The sequence below is a fragment of the Lissotriton helveticus genome, chromosome 12 (genome assembly GCF_964261635.1).
Source record: "Lissotriton helveticus chromosome 12, aLisHel1.1, whole genome shotgun sequence".
Taxonomy (NCBI): domain Eukaryota; kingdom Metazoa; phylum Chordata; class Amphibia; order Caudata; family Salamandridae; genus Lissotriton; species Lissotriton helveticus.
This window is the reverse complement of record NC_136073.1, coordinates 252,962,582-252,980,218: the sequence shown is the minus strand read 5'-3', so window position 1 is coordinate 252,980,218 and position 17,637 is coordinate 252,962,582. Positions and strand designations below refer to the sequence as shown.

The following is a 17,637-nucleotide window of genomic DNA, read 5'->3' as shown; positions in this document are numbered from 1 at the left end:
TTTGAGTTGGACAGAAAAGGGTTTTATTTCACCACCTTATGGGCATAAGCCGCAGGGTGTGGCAGAGAAGAGCACAGATGAAAACGCTTTTTCCCAAATCGTAAGTGTTGAATTTGACCATGTGGCCTGGAAGGGAAAAGTGGAGAACACGTTGAGTCTTGGAGCCCTGTCTGTGCACCTCCAAATTAGATGGCGGGGAAAAAAAACAATCTACCATGGAGTCACTGACTAAGCGCATTGCCAACGAAGGGAGGAGTCACAGTGCATTCCGCGACTCAAAAGACCATTCTCGAAGAGAAACAACTTGCCAGCTTCGAAGCCCAACACTAAATGGCAGGAGCATTAAGAGCAAGTGTATCTACAGCTAACTGTGCTATGAATATTAGTTTTTAGTAAACACTTTTTTTCAAATGTCTTTTGCCTTTTATCACCACTTTACAATATATTTCTTCAGAGTAAAAAAAAAAAAAAATCTTTTCCATTTCAACAAGGTGGCTGTAAAATATCCTATAGTCACGTGTATGCAGTCCATAGATGGCAAGAGACTCCATGTCCAGTGTGATTCTTTCAGGCTGTCTCAGGCACCTGACAGCACTTTCAATGGTGGAACACTGAAAAGCAGGATGAATAATCGAAAAATGGAAACTGCAATTGGCAGAATGTCAAATGCGGTTTGCTGCCAGCCTAGGTGTGCCAGTGAAAGAAAATGCTGACCTCCGTAAAACATTATGCTATATGGAAGCTTGCAAACTTCAGTTGTCAAACTGGTTGCATAGAAATGAGTACACAAAAGACATGCATGCTGTGTAAAGAAGAGACTTTACACACCATAAACACACTTCTGTCTCCATCGGGCGTTTCTTTCTTTGTTTGTCTTCTTTGTTGGACTTGACCCTCATCTGAACTGACCATGCACATTATTTGACAGAAATTAGATGGTGGGCAGTTGATAAATTAGAGTGGGTCTGACCCAAAATCCCATACCCATGCAAAGCTAGTGCTAATCTACCTCCCAAACCCCTCTTCCTCTCCTGAATCCAGTCTTTCATGCAGCTGTCAGGGGCTCGGAAATTCGATCATATTATAACTGCTCTGAAACAGATTTGTAGGCTTCTATTGCCACCCCATATTCGGTTTAAAACTTCTGTATCGCTTATAAAATTGTCCATAACAATGATTCTATGTAAACATTAGTGTAAAACTGAGGGTGGGACATGTGGTTTACAGAAGAGGTTTACAGAAGAGGGCGGTGGGCAGACGGGAAGCACTTAAATTTCACAAAACAGCCATAATGGCATTTGCTTATAGTTTTTCAACGCAACCTCCATTTAAAATCCATTACCGCCAACCTTGTATATACTGCACTTCTACATTTCTTGTTTACAAGAAAAGATAGAAAACTTAGCTGTGATATTTTTTTCTCCGATATTATATTTTCTTCCCTATTTATTCTCATGTATGCTTTTTAAAATTCAATTTCTTCTCTGGTTTTTGGAAATGATTTGCCTGGACTCTGTCATAAGATTGCAGTTAGGCAATGTTTATGTAGCCAGTGATTTGTTCTTTATGCAGAGACAGTCATGGGAAGAATCCTGTGAGGTGAATTGGGGCCCTTTCATTAAAAATCTTCTCACTAATGAAAGCAATAAGAAACCAAAGAGCATTAAAACTAACATTCATGTTTCCTCAATTAAAGCGAAGAGAAAAGATCACAGGAGAGCATTCACTTGAAAGAATGACAGCAACTCTTTCAGTGAAGTAGAACATCGAATGTTCTTCTACGCCAATCTCGGCCGGGCTCACAAAATTCAGAAACTCTTTTCTTTAAAAAAAATGTATTCATTCATAAAACAATACAGCAGGAGGGGTGGGAGCGGGAACACGTTTTTATAATACAGCAGCATTTCCCTAGGGCTCCTAAACCGCTTACAGTCCAAAGTGGTGTGAGCATGAACATAGAATAGTTCAGCCTGAAGCAAGTGGTTTGGCGATTTTAGTGCTACTTGGAATGGTGGTGGGTCTTTTGAAACAAACCAGCTCTTGGGATGTAACATGGATAAAGAACTGGGTGCATTAATGTTTAATAAACTTTCCTGGGTTTGAAATGAGTGATGGCAATAAGCGATCAATTGTACGTCTTGGTGCAATTGAGTGTGGCTGTAGAGGGCTTCACTTAAAAGCAGTAGCAGATACATTTGCCAGTGTAATAATGAATTGAACTGTTTTTCATCACTGTCAAAGAGAGGTCTTCTGAGAATCCTAGAAGATAGTTCCCCAGCGAGAGGCGCTGCACAGAACATGTGGCCACCTTTCCACTTCCTAGAAAAAACAAGTATTAAGAGATTGCATTGTTGACTAAATTACAGATTGCAAAGAGTGAGATAAGGAACAAACATGGCTGTCAGAATGGATTGGAAGTCACACAGAACAAGCAATAAATAGTGCAGAGTACTTAACATGCACTAGCTCAGCTGAGTGTTGTTAGGGGAAATATTGATCAGTCCCTTCTGCAAGCCAGCTACAGCCACACCAGCAAGGATTTAGAGTGTCCCGAGCACAGTACACATCCCAAAGTTTGAGTCACATCATCATTTCTTGAATGTCAACTAATGACAGCTACATGTCAAATAAAGGAAAATGTTTGGATACCCGTGGATGATGGAAGCTTATTGAACATGCAAAAAGAACAATTGATGGACAGAGTTTTCACCCCCATCAGCCAGGATAGCTCGACTCCAGTGGCATGGAGAGCATGGGACTCACATCTGGGCATACCCGTCCCACTCGGGGTGACAAATGCAAAAAGAACAATTGATGGACAGAATGCAAAACAATGTCATACATTCACCCCAGTACAGAGATCTGGGCCTAAATCCATCGTTTTTTTGCTCACCATGCCATTCCAATTTGAACCCAGCCATGTACAAAACAGTCTTGACTGTGCCCAATGGCAACAGTCCAGCCCGAACTGCCAGGCCAGGTCCTCCCTGGGCTGGAAACAAGCCTTCTAGCCTGGCTGATGAGGGGTGTTACCCCAAAACCGGTCCCAGGAAGCTTGTTTCCGGTTCAGGGAGACCTGGCTTGGCAGTTAATGCTGGACTGTTCCCATGAGGCACAGGGTCAAGACTGATTTGCATAGAGCAGGGTCTGAACTGAGGTGGCGAAGTGAGCTAAATAACGATGATTGATTCAACCCAGATCTGTGACTGGGGGGAGAGTGTCTGAAAAGTTTCAGCGCTCCGTCCATCATTTCCTTGTGTTTAGTTTATTCAACATATCATTAACCTGTGGCAGGTGCAGAGACACATCTGCCTGAAATTTAAATCCAACACCCATGTTTTAACTGCCTTAGCCTGAATATGGCAAGCACTCACTTCCAAAGTGAAAGAAAACGGGACCAGAGAGTTCAGTGTTAGCCAGGAGTCGCCCATCCAGTCACCTAATGTGGTGGTTTGTTGGAGCCGCTTAGCAATAAAACCAGTTTCCTGTTAGCATTAATATTTTAATGGAAACTATAGGTTCAGATAGACCACAGGATAGACTTTGAACAAGAGGCGACTGGAGAGCCCTGGAGAACATAATATACTTGAAGAAATTCTGAAGGTTTTAATGGTCTTAGGGGGGTGATATTGCTTAGACAAAAACTCAAGGCAGTTGCTCGGATCCCACATCTCTGGAGATAAGTGAAAAAAAATAGGGCACGCACACTTCTAATTTCAATTGCCATCCAAAGATCATCTAAAAAGAAATCTGGATACAATGACTGCCCTGATAAAGGAAAGAAGCCCATATGAAAATTTTCTTGACATCCAAACCACCCACATCCTCATGACACTGGATCATCCAAGCATTTTTGAGTTGCTTAAATGCCTAGTAGAAGAAAGATGGTTGGAAAACTGACAGCATCAGCTGAACTAAAGAAAGACATTGGGCGATTCTATAATTACCTTTTTTATCCTCTTCTTTTTTGGACCATACAGATGCCACATGAAAACACGAAAAGGATGAACAGACATAGATTTTAAATCGCTGAAGGAGTCAATGACTGAATGTCCTCATCAAGACTAGGATTGAAAAAAGCCAGACAGGTCCATTAAGACATCAGTTGCCCTTCAGCTAAACTTGGACAGTAGGCTCCGAATTTGCAGGTGGTAGGAGACAAAGCATAAGAGCAATGCACCAGACGGCAAGCATGAGAACAGAAGCTCAAAGCTTGTGCAGTTCAGAGTGTAGCAGGACAACAGATAGCGGGTTCTGGTTGGGAAGGCTTCATATAACCTCTTGTTATGCTCAATGGATGAAAACAGCCTATTTCTAGTTTTCATAGTCAAGCACTTCCTCAAGACGCTACTGTACTGAAACAATTATCCCCTTGGGCCCTTGAGAAAGGCAACCTACTTGGTCTTTCGCTTGTGTATGAATTATGAGGTTCTCTTAGTACTTATTGTGGGGGAGCAAAGCTCTGGTAGGTGAACGTTTTCACTTCTCTAAGATGCCTAAAAGTTAAATTCAGTATTGCACCTTGTGACAGTGAGACTCAGGCAAGTTCCCCTCAGTGCGTACACTTGAGTAGATTTCACAACAAAAAAGGAAGACCATATAAAAACAAAAGCATAAAATTCACCTTGTACTTTCCAGGTATCTTTTTTCATGGTGGAAACCTGCATATGGCAACATCAAGCAGTCATTACAGAAAGCTCAACTGCTACTCTTACTAACCTGTAAGGGATGTGGGGTTGACCCGTGTAACCTATGACATCTTAGTCATGTCTAATCACACCTATCCCAACAGTGGCTGCTGAGTACTGTCTGCAAGCAACATAAGACTTATCTTATCCCCAGCAGTTAAAATGTTTGGAAAACAAGGCCTAGAGGATCAGGTCCAGAAATGGTGAATGATCCTTTTTAAAAAGTGCGCTCAATGTCGGTGCAAGGACTAAATGTAGTTGATAATGTGAACACAGGGGTAGTGTGCTGGCTGTTCCAAGAGCAGCAAAGTCATTTCTTCAGAAGAGACATAGTTTCCCATGCGAAGACGGTAGACGAGGAGGCATGTTCATCTGTGGAGCTCATTTAAGAGTAGGACTCCCGAGCCAAAGTTGGTTACACCTTCTCTTTTTGACTAATGGAGCAACAAGGGATTCTTTAGAAAGTAAGGTCCACAATAAATGCAAGCATGAAAAGGAGATGGATGCCGAGAACAGCATCCCTCAGGAACTGCAGGGATACATCACTAAATGTCCTGGTTTCCTAGAATACAGTTGGTGTTTTCTTAAATAATGGGATTGTTTAGAGTAGCTTCATATAGCTCATGTGAATAGAATACCACAGTGGTGTTTATGCGTTTACCCAGAAGCAAAGGAAATACACAGTAACTCAGTGATGGAAGCAGTGAACTGTTTAGTGGCTTATACGCCTTCTGCTCTCCCCTATCACAATCTGAGAGACCCCAAAACTACGACTTGGAGTTGCTAAATGAGCAACATGGCGCTCCGCATGTACCACGTGTCTCTGCAATATCCAGTCCACCTGACATATGTACTCGGTGCGACTATCCGGCTCCAGTATTGATTATGCCAAGCCAACCTGGATTCTTCCTACATGGGTAGTCTAATTATGAAGAGTCGTAGAAAGTGGTTGCTGAAACGCATGGGGAGGGATTCTGCAAAAAACGCTGACACCAACTTAACATTGGTTAAATCTGCCTAAATACTCCCCAGTAGAGGAACTTAACAGATGCTATCAGATACACAACACAATTCAAAACGCAAACAATGGTTCAAAAGCTTCCAAGTCCAGGAAATTCCCATAAAGAGATTGTATGACCTGTAAACTCATGGCTACATCAAGATAAAAATTGGCCTGGAGGTATCAGGGCTACAATAAAATTTCCCAACCCTGCTTCAGTGAGAACGAGGATATAGGTAAAAAAATAATCTGTCCATGTGAAAGCTGACGAGACCTAGTATAAGGAAATTGTTACTTATCCTGCAAGCATCTCTTCGTGGCAAGTAGTGCTTATAGATTCACATGCTGTACATATGTCATCCATCTAGTGTTGGGCCTGGATGTGTGCAAGTTGTTTTTCTTCAAAGTCGTCTTTTGAGTCACAAGATAGTGCAACTCCTCTTGCTAGTAAAGCTAATTAGCGCCACTGATAGATTGTGTTCCTGCGATGCAGGTGAGGGTGGAATGTGAAGGGAAGCAAAGTATTAAGAGATGTTCATGCAAGAGAGGAAAAGAAAGTGGCAAAGGACACTGCAACAGCCAGAGGCTTCTGGGGAAGATGGTGGGTGTAGGAAAGTGTCCCTTTCCGACATGGTCACCCCCCTCTTTTTGCCTGGTATTTGATGTGATTATGGCTTGAAGTGCTAATCAAGTCCCCAGTGCCAGATCTTTCCCAAAACTGTACAATTGTTTCCCCAATTGGCAATACCTTTAGCCCTTTTAGCGTTCCCTAATAAATGGTACCCCTGGTACATAGGGCAAGGAGGCTAAAGAGGGTACTTAAGGACTGCAGCACGTATGGTGCCACCCTAAGGGATCCCTCAACAAACACCTAGTCACTGCAGGCTGCGTACCTTGATGCAGACAAAAGTGAAAACAAGACATGGCACATCCCTGTGTGCTATGCCAGCAGACACTGCAAGCGGTATAGGTAAGTCGCCACTACAGCCTGAAAGTAGGGTGCACTAAACTACTTGTGTGGACATACCTGCATGAGCAGATCTGCTCCTGTGCTGGTCAGTTCCAATACTGCCAGTACGAGCAATCAGGGAACCCATTTTAAGTTCATGTGCTGGGCACTGGTGAAAACTAGTTGCCTGGCTACATGATGGCTTCACTGAAACCAGAGATATTTGGTATCAAACATATCATATTAATAGGCCCACACCGATTCCAGTGTTGGATATATTAGTAAATGCACCCAGAGGGCACCTTAGAGGTGACCCCTGAAAACCTACCACCTACTGGTGTGATCATGGACTGGTCTGAGCCAGCCTGCCACCAGAGACTAGTTTCTGAACCCCAAGGATGAGGGCCTTTGCTCTGAGGAGTTCGAGAACAAAGCCTGCTCGGGCGTTTACACCCCCACCCACAGGATGAGCAGCGAATTAGCATGCCAAGGCAGGTAGCTTCAAAGAGCCCACCACCTTAGATATGCAAATCTGGCTTCCCTCACAGGAAAGGATGCCAACCACTCATTACCAGGACCCATTTGGCTTTGGGACAAGGTGGGAAAATTAGTTGTCAGATAGGCATGTTCACCTTTAGGCAAGTTCTACCCCTAAGGTAGGCTGCCTGAAGTAAAGACGTAATTTCAGAGTCTGCCATGTTGGTGATGGCAAACTTAGGAGCTCGGAGACAGGGTTATGTCCACTTCCCACTGAAAGTGGTCATCTAGTGGATGTGATGACCACAGGAGTGAGTAGCCCATTGGTTCCTACCCTATCCTCAAACACCCCTAAATCTAGTATTTGGGGGAGCCCTTGGCACCAGGAAATCAGGTCCTGCTTTCCAAAAGAAGAAGGACCGATGAGCCAAGAAAAGCAAGAACTGAGAAGAAGCCACTGAGTTGGCACCAACCCTGCCAGCCTGTTTGCCTATCCTCGACAACTGCGTCAAAGTCATCTTACCCGGCAAGCTGCTGATCCTCCAAAGCCTGAGAGGACTGGCAGCCCTATTCCAAAGACTGAAGAACTCCCATGGAGCAGCTGAGCTGCTCCCCTTCAATCCTTCAGGTGCCAGCAACCGAGCTGTGATGGCTCCAGAACACAAAGACCAGACATATGAAAGCACCAGGGCCGCCTAGCCCGAGCTGAAGTGGGCCAACGTGGTAACCCGGCCCTCCAAAGACAAAGCCCACCTTGCACTTGCCCACTGTGGACTCACAGACGCCGCCTGCAGCCCCTAGCTTGTTTGCGAGCTATTACATCCACACAATAATTTTTTGTGAAAGTGTGTGGTGTGGACAAAGTAGCTGCTTTACCTATGTCAGCTACTGGGATGTTCCCAAGGAAGGCCATAAAGGCTCCTTTCTTCTGAGTGGAGTGGGCTCTAGGAAGATTGGGGAAGAGTCCTTTTAGCTTTTGCATAGCAGGTCTAGAGTGTAAGGCTCCACATAGGGCCAGACACTACAATGTAAGATTGGTTATGAACAAGGTCTCTCTCACAGCAGTGTAGTTTTCGCACAATGGAGTGCGCTCTTTTACAATGCAGTTTAGAGGCATGATTGAGCCCGGCACAAGAAAACTAACGTGCAGTAGGGAGTTGCTTGTTTTTGAGAGTTCCCCTCAAAAATTGAAGAGTAAATGTCATGCGCATACAAGACGAGTTAAACAAATATGTACATATACCCAATGTTACAAAACCCTTTCAGGATCAGAACGTTTTTTAATTAGCCCCAAGACCATATAGAAGAGGAACCATAACGAGGAACCAACTGTGGAAATTGAGGATTTTTTTTTGCGTATCCATACAAGAGCCAAGAATCAGGATGATGCAGACTCTAGCTTGATTTTAAACAAAAGGTGTGTGGGCATACAGCTAATATAAGCATTAGCGAGTAGTACAATACAATAGTTAAGCAATAAGATAAACAGGAACACATTCTTGTTTCTCCTCCTGTAGCCATACCTCTGAAATAACGGGCATAACAGGTTTACTGTTCTCATTATTGAAGTGAGATTTTTTTTTATAGTGGGTTGGTTATAATACCCAAACAGAAGCGACGTGTGACACATGATATTGATTATGTGGAAACGCTTATTGTAAGCTGTAAGTGGAATATAAATGTTATCTGCACTTGGGAAAGTAAATGTTTTTGTACATGGGCTGAGTGTTTATCCCCAATATTTAATCTGGAGTGCCATAGATGGTAGAGGGCGTGGAAATCTGCAAGGAGTAGACAAGTGAATAACCTGCAGTGCACAGGACCCAATGAGCCTTCCCTTTGTGAGGTTTGGAGAAAGTAACACAGCTGATGTGTCTGGTCTAAATGGTTTAGTTCTGTCAATGTAGCATAGGAGGGCTCCCTCTACATCCACAGTATGGACAGCCCAATCTGCAACAAAATTGGGTTGTGGTAAAAACACAGTAAGTTTAATAGATTGGTTAAGGTAGAAGAGAGCACCTTAAGGAGAAATTTTGGTTTGGTACAAAGGACAACCATTTCCCTATGGACTTGGAAGAAGGGTTTTTCCAGAGTTAATGCCTCTAGCTCACTGACACGCCTCAGTGAAGTGATCGCAACAAGGAATGCCACCTTCCAAGAGAGGAACTGAAGGGGCTCAAATGGAGCGTCCATGAGTCTTGTAAGTACGATGTTGGAATTCCATGCTGGGGCCAGTGGAACCAGAGAAGGATTGAACCTTGAGACCCTCCATGAAAACTTCAATGACTGGAATCTTGAAGAAAGAGATGTGTTGTCCATTCAGCAGATAAGCAGCCAAGTGTAGATGTATGGAGGTAAAGGCTAGACCATAAACCTGCAGATGTAGTTGGTAACAAAATATCCTGCATGTGGCTTCAAAGGATCAATTTGTTTTGAATGACAGTAGCACACAAATGTTTTCCACTTTACCGCATAGCAGGCCCTGGTGGTAGTTCTGCATGTCAAAGAATGCTCATGCATTCCGGAGGAAGGTTGAGGTATCCAAATTCTATGACCTCCGGAGCCAGATCACAAGGTTGAGCAACCCAGGATCTGAGTGTCCAATTTCACCATTGTTCTGCGTGAGAAGGTCCGGCCTGTTTGGGAGCCTCTCGTACGGAACCAGAGAGTGTTCGGGCAGAGTTATGAATCATGGCTGGTGGGCCCATCTGGGAGCCATCAGGATGAGAGTAAGGGGCGTCTGCTGAAGCCTCCGAAACACAAACTGAAGGAGAAGGAAAGGCAGAAAAGCTTATTCAAATATCCCTGACCAGTTCATCCATAGTGCATTGCCCATGGACTGTGGGAACCTTGACTCGTAGGTTGGGCATTTGGTTTTTTCTATGGTTGTCAACAGGTCTATTGCTGGAAAGCTCCACCTGTGAAAGTAGCAAAGGAGGACTTGGGGGTAGAGTTCCCACTCATTGACTTATTGCCGCATCCTGTTGAGGAAGCCGGCAAAGTGGTTGTCAATCCCTGGGAGGTATTTGGCCAGCAAATGCATTTTGTGACGGGTGGGCAACCGCCAAATGCTCTGGGATAACTGCGCGAGTTGTGGAGAGCATTTGCCCCCCCCACCCCTGTTACTGAAGGTAATACATGGCTGTCACATTGTCTGTGCGGACAAGGACAACCTTGCCTATCAGGTGAGGTAAGAAAGCCTTCAACTCTAGATGGATGACTAGAAATTCCAAATAGTTGATATGGAGACCCTGTTGCGGGGGCTACCTTTGACCTTGAACAGTCAGATCCTGTAGACAGGACCCCATTCCACTCCTCTGTGGAAAAGGGTCGAGAAAAGGCCACTCCTGCAACAAGTTGTTGGTGTTCCGTCAATGCAGAGAGCGTCAAGTGTGGGGATCGATCGACAATAGATCGACTTAACATCCCTCCACTTGAGACCACTGCTGCACTAGGCATTCTTGCAACGGACGCATGTGTAACCTGGCATTGGGTGCTATATCAATGCAGGAGGTCATTATGCCTAGTAGAAGCATGACTGTTCTGACCCCGACTTGTTGGTGTGCTTGTAGAAGAGGGAGCAGTGCTTGTAAAGACTGAATCCGAGCAGGGTTTGAATAAGCCATGCCTACCGCCGTGTAGAGATTGGCCCCTAAGTAGGGTTAGACTTGTAGGGGTTAGAGGTCGGATTTTGTGGTGTTGATGGTAAACTTTAACCTGTGAAGGGGGTTCTATTGTGACTTATGGGTGCTTGCCAAATAACTGGCGGGTGGCACTTTTGATCAGCCAGTCGTCCACATAAGGGAAGACGTGGGCGCCAAGTAGGAGTAGGTGTGCGGCCACCACCACAAGGCACTTGAACACTCAAAGTGCAATAGTAACCCCGAATTGGTATTTTCTGCTGACCACAAACCTGAGATATCGGCGATGGGCCGGATGTATTGGAATGTGGAATTAAGTGTCCTTCAGGTCAAGGGCAGTCATGAAGTCGCCCTGTTTGAGAATGGAATAACATCCTGGAGCGTGACCATATGCAAGTGTTCTGACAGGATGAATTAGTTTAGTGGTCGGAGGTCCATAACAGGTGTGAAGGACCTGTATTTTGGGTACTAAGAAAAGCAGAGTGTACACTTCCGTACCCTGCTGAAAATAGGGGACGTGTTTATAGCCCCAGTAATAAAAAGTGATTAGACCTCTTCTTTGAGAAGATGTAGCTGTTCTGGAGCAAGCCTGTTTGCAAAATAACCATGTTGGATAATATCCAATACCCACCGCTCTGAGGTGATGGACTGTCATGTGGGGGAAAAAGCCTTGGAGTTGCCCCCTGACCAGTGCTTGGTAGTCTGGGGGGATGGGGGGGAATGGGCAAGCTAGCATTTGGGGGCAGTTGCAGCTCCTTTGGGAGAAGCCGCCTTTCCCTCCAACTATTGAATTATTTCCCCGGAAGGGAACTCTAAAGTACGCCCTGGGAGAGGATTGCTGTCCCTGGATGCATTGATCAGATGTGGAGGCTTCAGGGAAAGTGGTATTTAAGCCTTCACAATAGGGGATGTGGGGAAAGGAGCCGTGAGGAGCAGGTGTCTTAAGTGCTCATTGCTTTAGCTGTTTCTGTATTCTATTTTATTTTTTCTACTTGTGGGCCAAAGAGGGGCAGGCCATCAAGGGCATGTTCGGCAAAGTGCTGCTGAGCTTCCGGTTTGAACCCAGGGATACCGATCCAGGTGTCTCTGCGGAAAAGAACACTAGAATGCCTCCCTTGGTAGCAGTGGCTGCAGCATCTAGGCGCAGCGAATGGTAGCATTTGATACCTGCTCTCTAGGACTATCTCATTTTCCCTCTTCCTGTGATCCTCTGGGAGGTATTGGTGGAGCTCCTCCATTTAGTTCCAGTGGGCACGATCATATCGTGAGAGAAGGCAGATTGAATTGGCAATGCGCTAGTGGTTGGCAGATTTCGCTGCACTCCTTTTGTCTACGGCATCAATGTACTTGCTCTCTTTCTCGGGGCAGGGCATCCCGACTGGCTTGGGAGTTGGCCTGTTTGCGAGTAGTAGTACTACGAGGGAGTCAGTGGGAGTTGCCCCGAATATAAATAGGGTTAGTAAGGGGGCCCTGGGTGTTATGACCCTGGCTCCGACCGGGTCCTTTAAGATGTCAGGAGTGTGGCATAGCATGCCCTTGAGCATGGGGAGCTACTGAGTAGAGTGATGGGTGGAAGAGTTTTCAAAGAGAAAGTCCTCCTCTAAGGGCTTTGTATGAAGATCCACCTTGTGGAATAGGACCCCCCTACCAACAAGCTCCTGATAGGATATAGAATTGCCCGGAGGAAATGAAGGGCAGTATACTGGTCAGGTTCTGCGTCCCCTGGTGGGTAAGCATCATAGGAGTTCCATGGTTTACCCCGTGGAGGTATGTCCTATGTATCACCCCCTCCCCAAAGCCCACCCATGTCAGAGTAAGGAGATCCCTGGGGTGTGATATCAAGGGGGTCCCCTGGAGAAGTAGTTTGGGAAGGTGAAGGCTGAGGACCAGGATGAGGGGGAATGTTGAGAGTGGGGTAAAGGACTGGTTGCACAATCTTCCTTGTTGCTCTGCTTTCCAGGAAGCGGGACATTAAAAGCGTCCTCGAAGCACAGCTGGCGCTTGGAAGCTGGAGCAGCAGTAGACCCTAGAGAGCGGGCAAGGATGTGGCCTGTATGGGGATGAATGACCGGGTGTTTCTGCCTTGCGTCAATCTCCTCCTGCAGCTTGTGGGAGATTAGTTCAACAGAGTCCGCACCAACGCTGGATTTGTTGGTGAAGGCTGAAGGTTTCAGCTCCAAGGGCCGTTTCGGCACCAAGGCACATGTATTTGGCGCCAAAAGTCTGCTCTGTGCCGAAGTCCAAGTATTCCGCGCTGAAGTAGTCGGCTTTGAGGGTCTCTTTGGTGCAAAGCCGGAGCTGGGCAGAGTGTCCGAAGTAGGTTGTTGGTGCTGACCATTGCCCGAAGCCAGTGGCATTCCGTAAGCCTGACTCTGGTGCACTAAAGTGGATATGTGCCCTTCGGTAGTGGGCTGCTCAACTTGCAAGTGGTGTAGAGGGGGAGGGGGGTGCTGTGGGAAAAAAGCTTCTTCATCTGCAGCCAAGGGTTTTGGAATATGTTCCCTCTCAATATCCTCGGGACCAAAGGTCTGTATTGTCATAGCCGCTCCTCCATCGAGTCGACGAGCTTGACTGTCGCAGAGAGTCTTTTTTGAAGGAAACAAACGGCAGACATCACAGGTGACCTCATTGCACTCTGGCGAGAGGCACAAATAGCAAACTTGATGGAGGTCACTTCGAGGATTATTCGCGTGTTATGTTATGTTATTTATGTCTTTTATAGCGCGCGGCTACTCGAAAAGAGTGTCCCGGCGCTTTAATGACGACCTGAGAGAGACAAACACAACACAGAGTTTAAAAACAGAGACAGGAAAGATGCAAAAGGGGTCTAAGAGGCAAAAAGCCAGGTTTTCAAGCCCTTCCTAAAAGCCAACAAGTTTGAAGTACTACGCAATGCCAGTCAACTAGGACTATATCTAAAAGGTTTCCATTCCATTGCCGACGAGGCATGATGGAGAGATGCGGCTGAGGTGGAGGTAGGCCCACTCGAGTGAAGTAATGATAGTCAACCTGAGACAAGGAGTTAGTGGGGGTGTGTGGGGAGGGAATGTGATCAAAGAAACAATACAGACAGAGGGGCGGAATCTGTGTAGACCTGGAGCACTGCGGTGAGAAAACAATCTAACAATGAAGCCGATGACCATGCGCATTACCAGCAAGAGTCATCACATTACCTCGTGACTCGAAAGACTTCAACAAAGAAAAACAACTTGCACACATCCAGGCCCAACACTAGATGGCAGGAGTATGTAGAACATGTGTATCTACAGCCACACATGCCTCAAACATGAAGGTTACATATATAAAAATACCATGTCTTTGTTAAAATAACTGCACTGTTCGGAATCTGGGGACCTTTGCAGTTTACTTATCTTCATGCCATATAACTACACGCAAAAGGCTAATCTTCCATGTCAGCAGCTTACTGTTAGGGACAAGCAAAAGGAGAAGACAGGGCAAGAAAGAAGGCAGAGGGGGCAGTTGGAGGGAGTAGACAGAAGAGAAAGAGAAAGGAGACATGCAGGCTAGAGTTTTCAATGTATTTAGCTCTAACAGGATATTGAGAGTTATTACTGTACCATGCTGCATCTGTGTCCAACCCTACCGACTCTTGGATTTAACCCTCACTGCAATGGTACCTGTAACCCTAGGATACAAGTAATAGGCTACAGTACCCTAGAGGTATACTGGTCAGTAACCACCAAGATCCTTCATGTTGCTAGAACAGATCATAAAAGGCATATCTGGACACTTCAACTTATGACTATTCAATGAGAAATAATATTAATTACAATTCGACAACGGTTTCTAATTTTTTGCTTCAGGACTGCAGTTTCTTTAACCTTCCAATGTACTGATCAGCATCATACTGCAATTGTGAAGGTTTCCTAAGCTTCTTACCTTTAACATCCAAAGTGCCTTATTATTGGAATCAGGGTGCTAGATTCCAAACAGCACATTTTATTTCCATATTGTGAATTCTCACGCGTGGCACATCTTAAAAATTATAAACCGAGATGAGCCAGAACCTAGTTCTGTGACATTCTCCACTCACCTCATCAATGAAATTTCCAATTTCATCAGGGTTAGCTGGGCGAGGACGGTATTGGGGAGCAGCTGCAAGAGTTGGTGCAACATCATTACGCATAACATCAGGACGGGCATCCAAACCTCTGTGCAACTGGCTCAGATCGTAGTCCTGCAAGGATTGTATACAAAAAAAATGTAAACTTAGCAAAAAGGGTTGCCTGTCAAATATGATTGTACAAATAGTAATGGTTTCAAGACCCATAATATTTGGGAACAATGTTTTACCAATGTGCTTCTCATAAATCACAAGAATGAAAGTTTTAACCTAAAGGCAAGACTTCACAGTCTAACTCATTAGCTCTGGGTTAGCTAAATAGTGCAGTGAGGTAAGCTGCAAGACCCCCTGGAACCAACCAAACATAGCATAATTTTATTGTACTTTCTTCAACAACTATTTTGCAGTTTGGGTAAAAAAACGAATTTATGCAAAGTGAACCAAACCAAGCACGCAACAAAAAAATAATACAAAAGATTGATGGTCATTATGGTTGAACAAAGTCATCCCTGGTTTCTGGAGATATTTATAAGCTACTGAGTTCTTCAGCCTCATCATTTCTCGTCATGTTGGCATTATTGCAGATTACAGTTACTCGATAAGTATCCTTTGTGTATCAGCTGATGGATGGTTAAAGTTGACACTTTGTCTCAGTTTTGCAAAGACAGTAGTCAGAGGTAGAATTGATGCCTCTTCTTAGAATTTAAAATAATTAATTGTGGGTTTATATAGCGCTAGGAATCGACTCCCGGAGGAGTATCTCCACGCTTCGACCGCTGGGGAACCCGTCCTGGCTCACCCTGAGAGATGGTCCCTGATGGGTATCTCTAAGGTGCGACCAAGCATCCCCGGCGGTCTGGGGGGGCCGTTGTGAAGATGAGGCAAGCTGATGCCCAGAGTTGCCGAGTGTGGTTTCTGACTAGAGTAGGCACCGAGGCGAGAATTATCGAGTCCGCTGACCCTGGTCCACGACCCTGCCGCGTCGGGAATCGAACCCTGGTCCCGGGCCGTTCTCTGCTTATGGGTCTGCCGCCTCTAACCAGTGAGCCACACTTCTCCACCCAGTGAGCCACACTTCAGAATGAATGTGCCTGAATGTTCTTACTTCCTACTTACATAATAAGATTGAGACATTAAGTGCCTGGCTAACAGCCCTAGAAAATATAATAGAGATAGGTTTAGAATTCAACCTCCTTAATCCCACAGCGATATAACGTCCATCTAAATTGCATAGCCCTCTTCTAAAGTGGATACTTTTTCCATTATATACATGTAGGCCAAGACCTCTCAATTTAATGTATTAACATGCTATTAGCAACCCATTTTGCAAAGTCTAGACCCAGTTAATATCATCCACATTTAGGAGGCATGCATATTTGGAGTAATTCATCAGAGAATAAATAGGTAGCACCACAATATCAATACATTGTCTAATCCCGGTTAGGCATAGGAACAAACATGGCTGTAGCATGATGACAATGCATCTGCATTGGATATAATGAACCTATATGCACCTCCATGATCCAGGCACTAGCCCATAGTGTAAGCGTCTCTATTGACTCAAAGGCTTGGGTATGGTCCAGACCAATAAAAGCTAGAGTCAAGCTGCTGCCATTTGCAAACATGGTGAAGGCAGGGTCTTTTGAACATATTTCAGAACCTTCTGCCCAACCAGATGAGCCTTATTACACTGAATCTATGCACACAAACTGAAAAAGGCTTTTGAATGACACCATTCATTTTGTGAAACAAAAGAGGTCGCTGTACTGTTCCTATGGGAAATGGGGAGAGTGTTTAGCTGGCATGACCACAGATGTCAGAGTAACATCCTGGGGCATCCATTTTGTTGGATATAATGGCCTCACACACCCCGAAGGATGTCATGCTTCATCATCGGCAGTTGCTCCTCGTCGGGGAGGCGGTGCAATCCCCGACGGGCTCACCTCAAAGAGGGGCTCTTTGGCGGAGATCTTTTTCCAACTGCATTTTGTACCTGGTCTTCTTCTCCACCACCTTCTTCGTCGTAGTAATAAACATTATCCCGTGTGTCATCCTCTGGGGGCAACAAAGGCTCTTTCACCACCCTCTTCTTTCGAACAAACAACAGGAGGAGCAGCAGCAGGACTGGACAGGAGAACAGAACAGAGTGATATTATCAGTATTGAACTTAACAAATAATATGATAACAATAGATATAACACCCACTATTATAGCCCTGACAGCAGTAATACAGCAAGTAGGAAACATCAGTAACCACACTGCACAACTTTAAAAACGGATTCAAATGTTAACAAATATTTAAAGAACCAGCTCCGGAATCACCGTTACGTCGTTTTCCCATTGACAGAGCAAAGCAGTGGCAAAAAGAACTGTAGCAAGTTTCTTTCTTTTCATACTACCTGTCTGTTAATCTACAAAGCTATAAAGACATCACTGAAATGTTTTGTTTGAGCCTACTCCTCAGAATAGTGACTCCAATAAGGGGAGATCCATGACAGACTTTCTGGATCTTCACATACAATACATTTACAGGTATCTAAATGGGAATATATTATACAGCCAGTGATTATTTTGAAACTCTGTCATGGGTCTGGCCCTCGTGGACAAGCCATGGGGCAATCAAGTTCCAGCATTGTTCGGACCATGTGGCAATGTTTTCATGTCCCCACCTTCGGCACTGCAGAATACAATTTTTGCCGAATGTCAAGACTGTCTTGTTTTGATTTCATCTCAATCTCACCAATGTGGTTTCTTTTTCATTCTACTTTCTCCCTTTTTTATTCACACAAAATAAAACA

General features: G+C 44.9%; 1 protein-coding gene across 2 annotated transcripts in view; it reads right to left on the bottom strand.

The window, feature by feature from the left end:
• Positions 1 to 17,637, bottom strand: part of LOC144798908 (cadherin-1-like) — a 209,867-nt gene that overhangs the window by 21,682 nt on the left and 170,548 nt on the right. For both annotated transcript variants that reach the window (XM_078670010.1, XM_078670011.1), the window contains exons 14-15: positions 16,833 to 16,963; positions 14,810 to 14,953 (exon numbers count right to left, since the gene is read on the bottom strand). In XM_078670010.1, the coding sequence (XP_078526136.1) occupies positions 14,810 to 14,953; positions 16,833 to 16,963 (275 nt within the window). The remainder of the gene's footprint in view (positions 1 to 14,809; positions 14,954 to 16,832; positions 16,964 to 17,637) is intronic.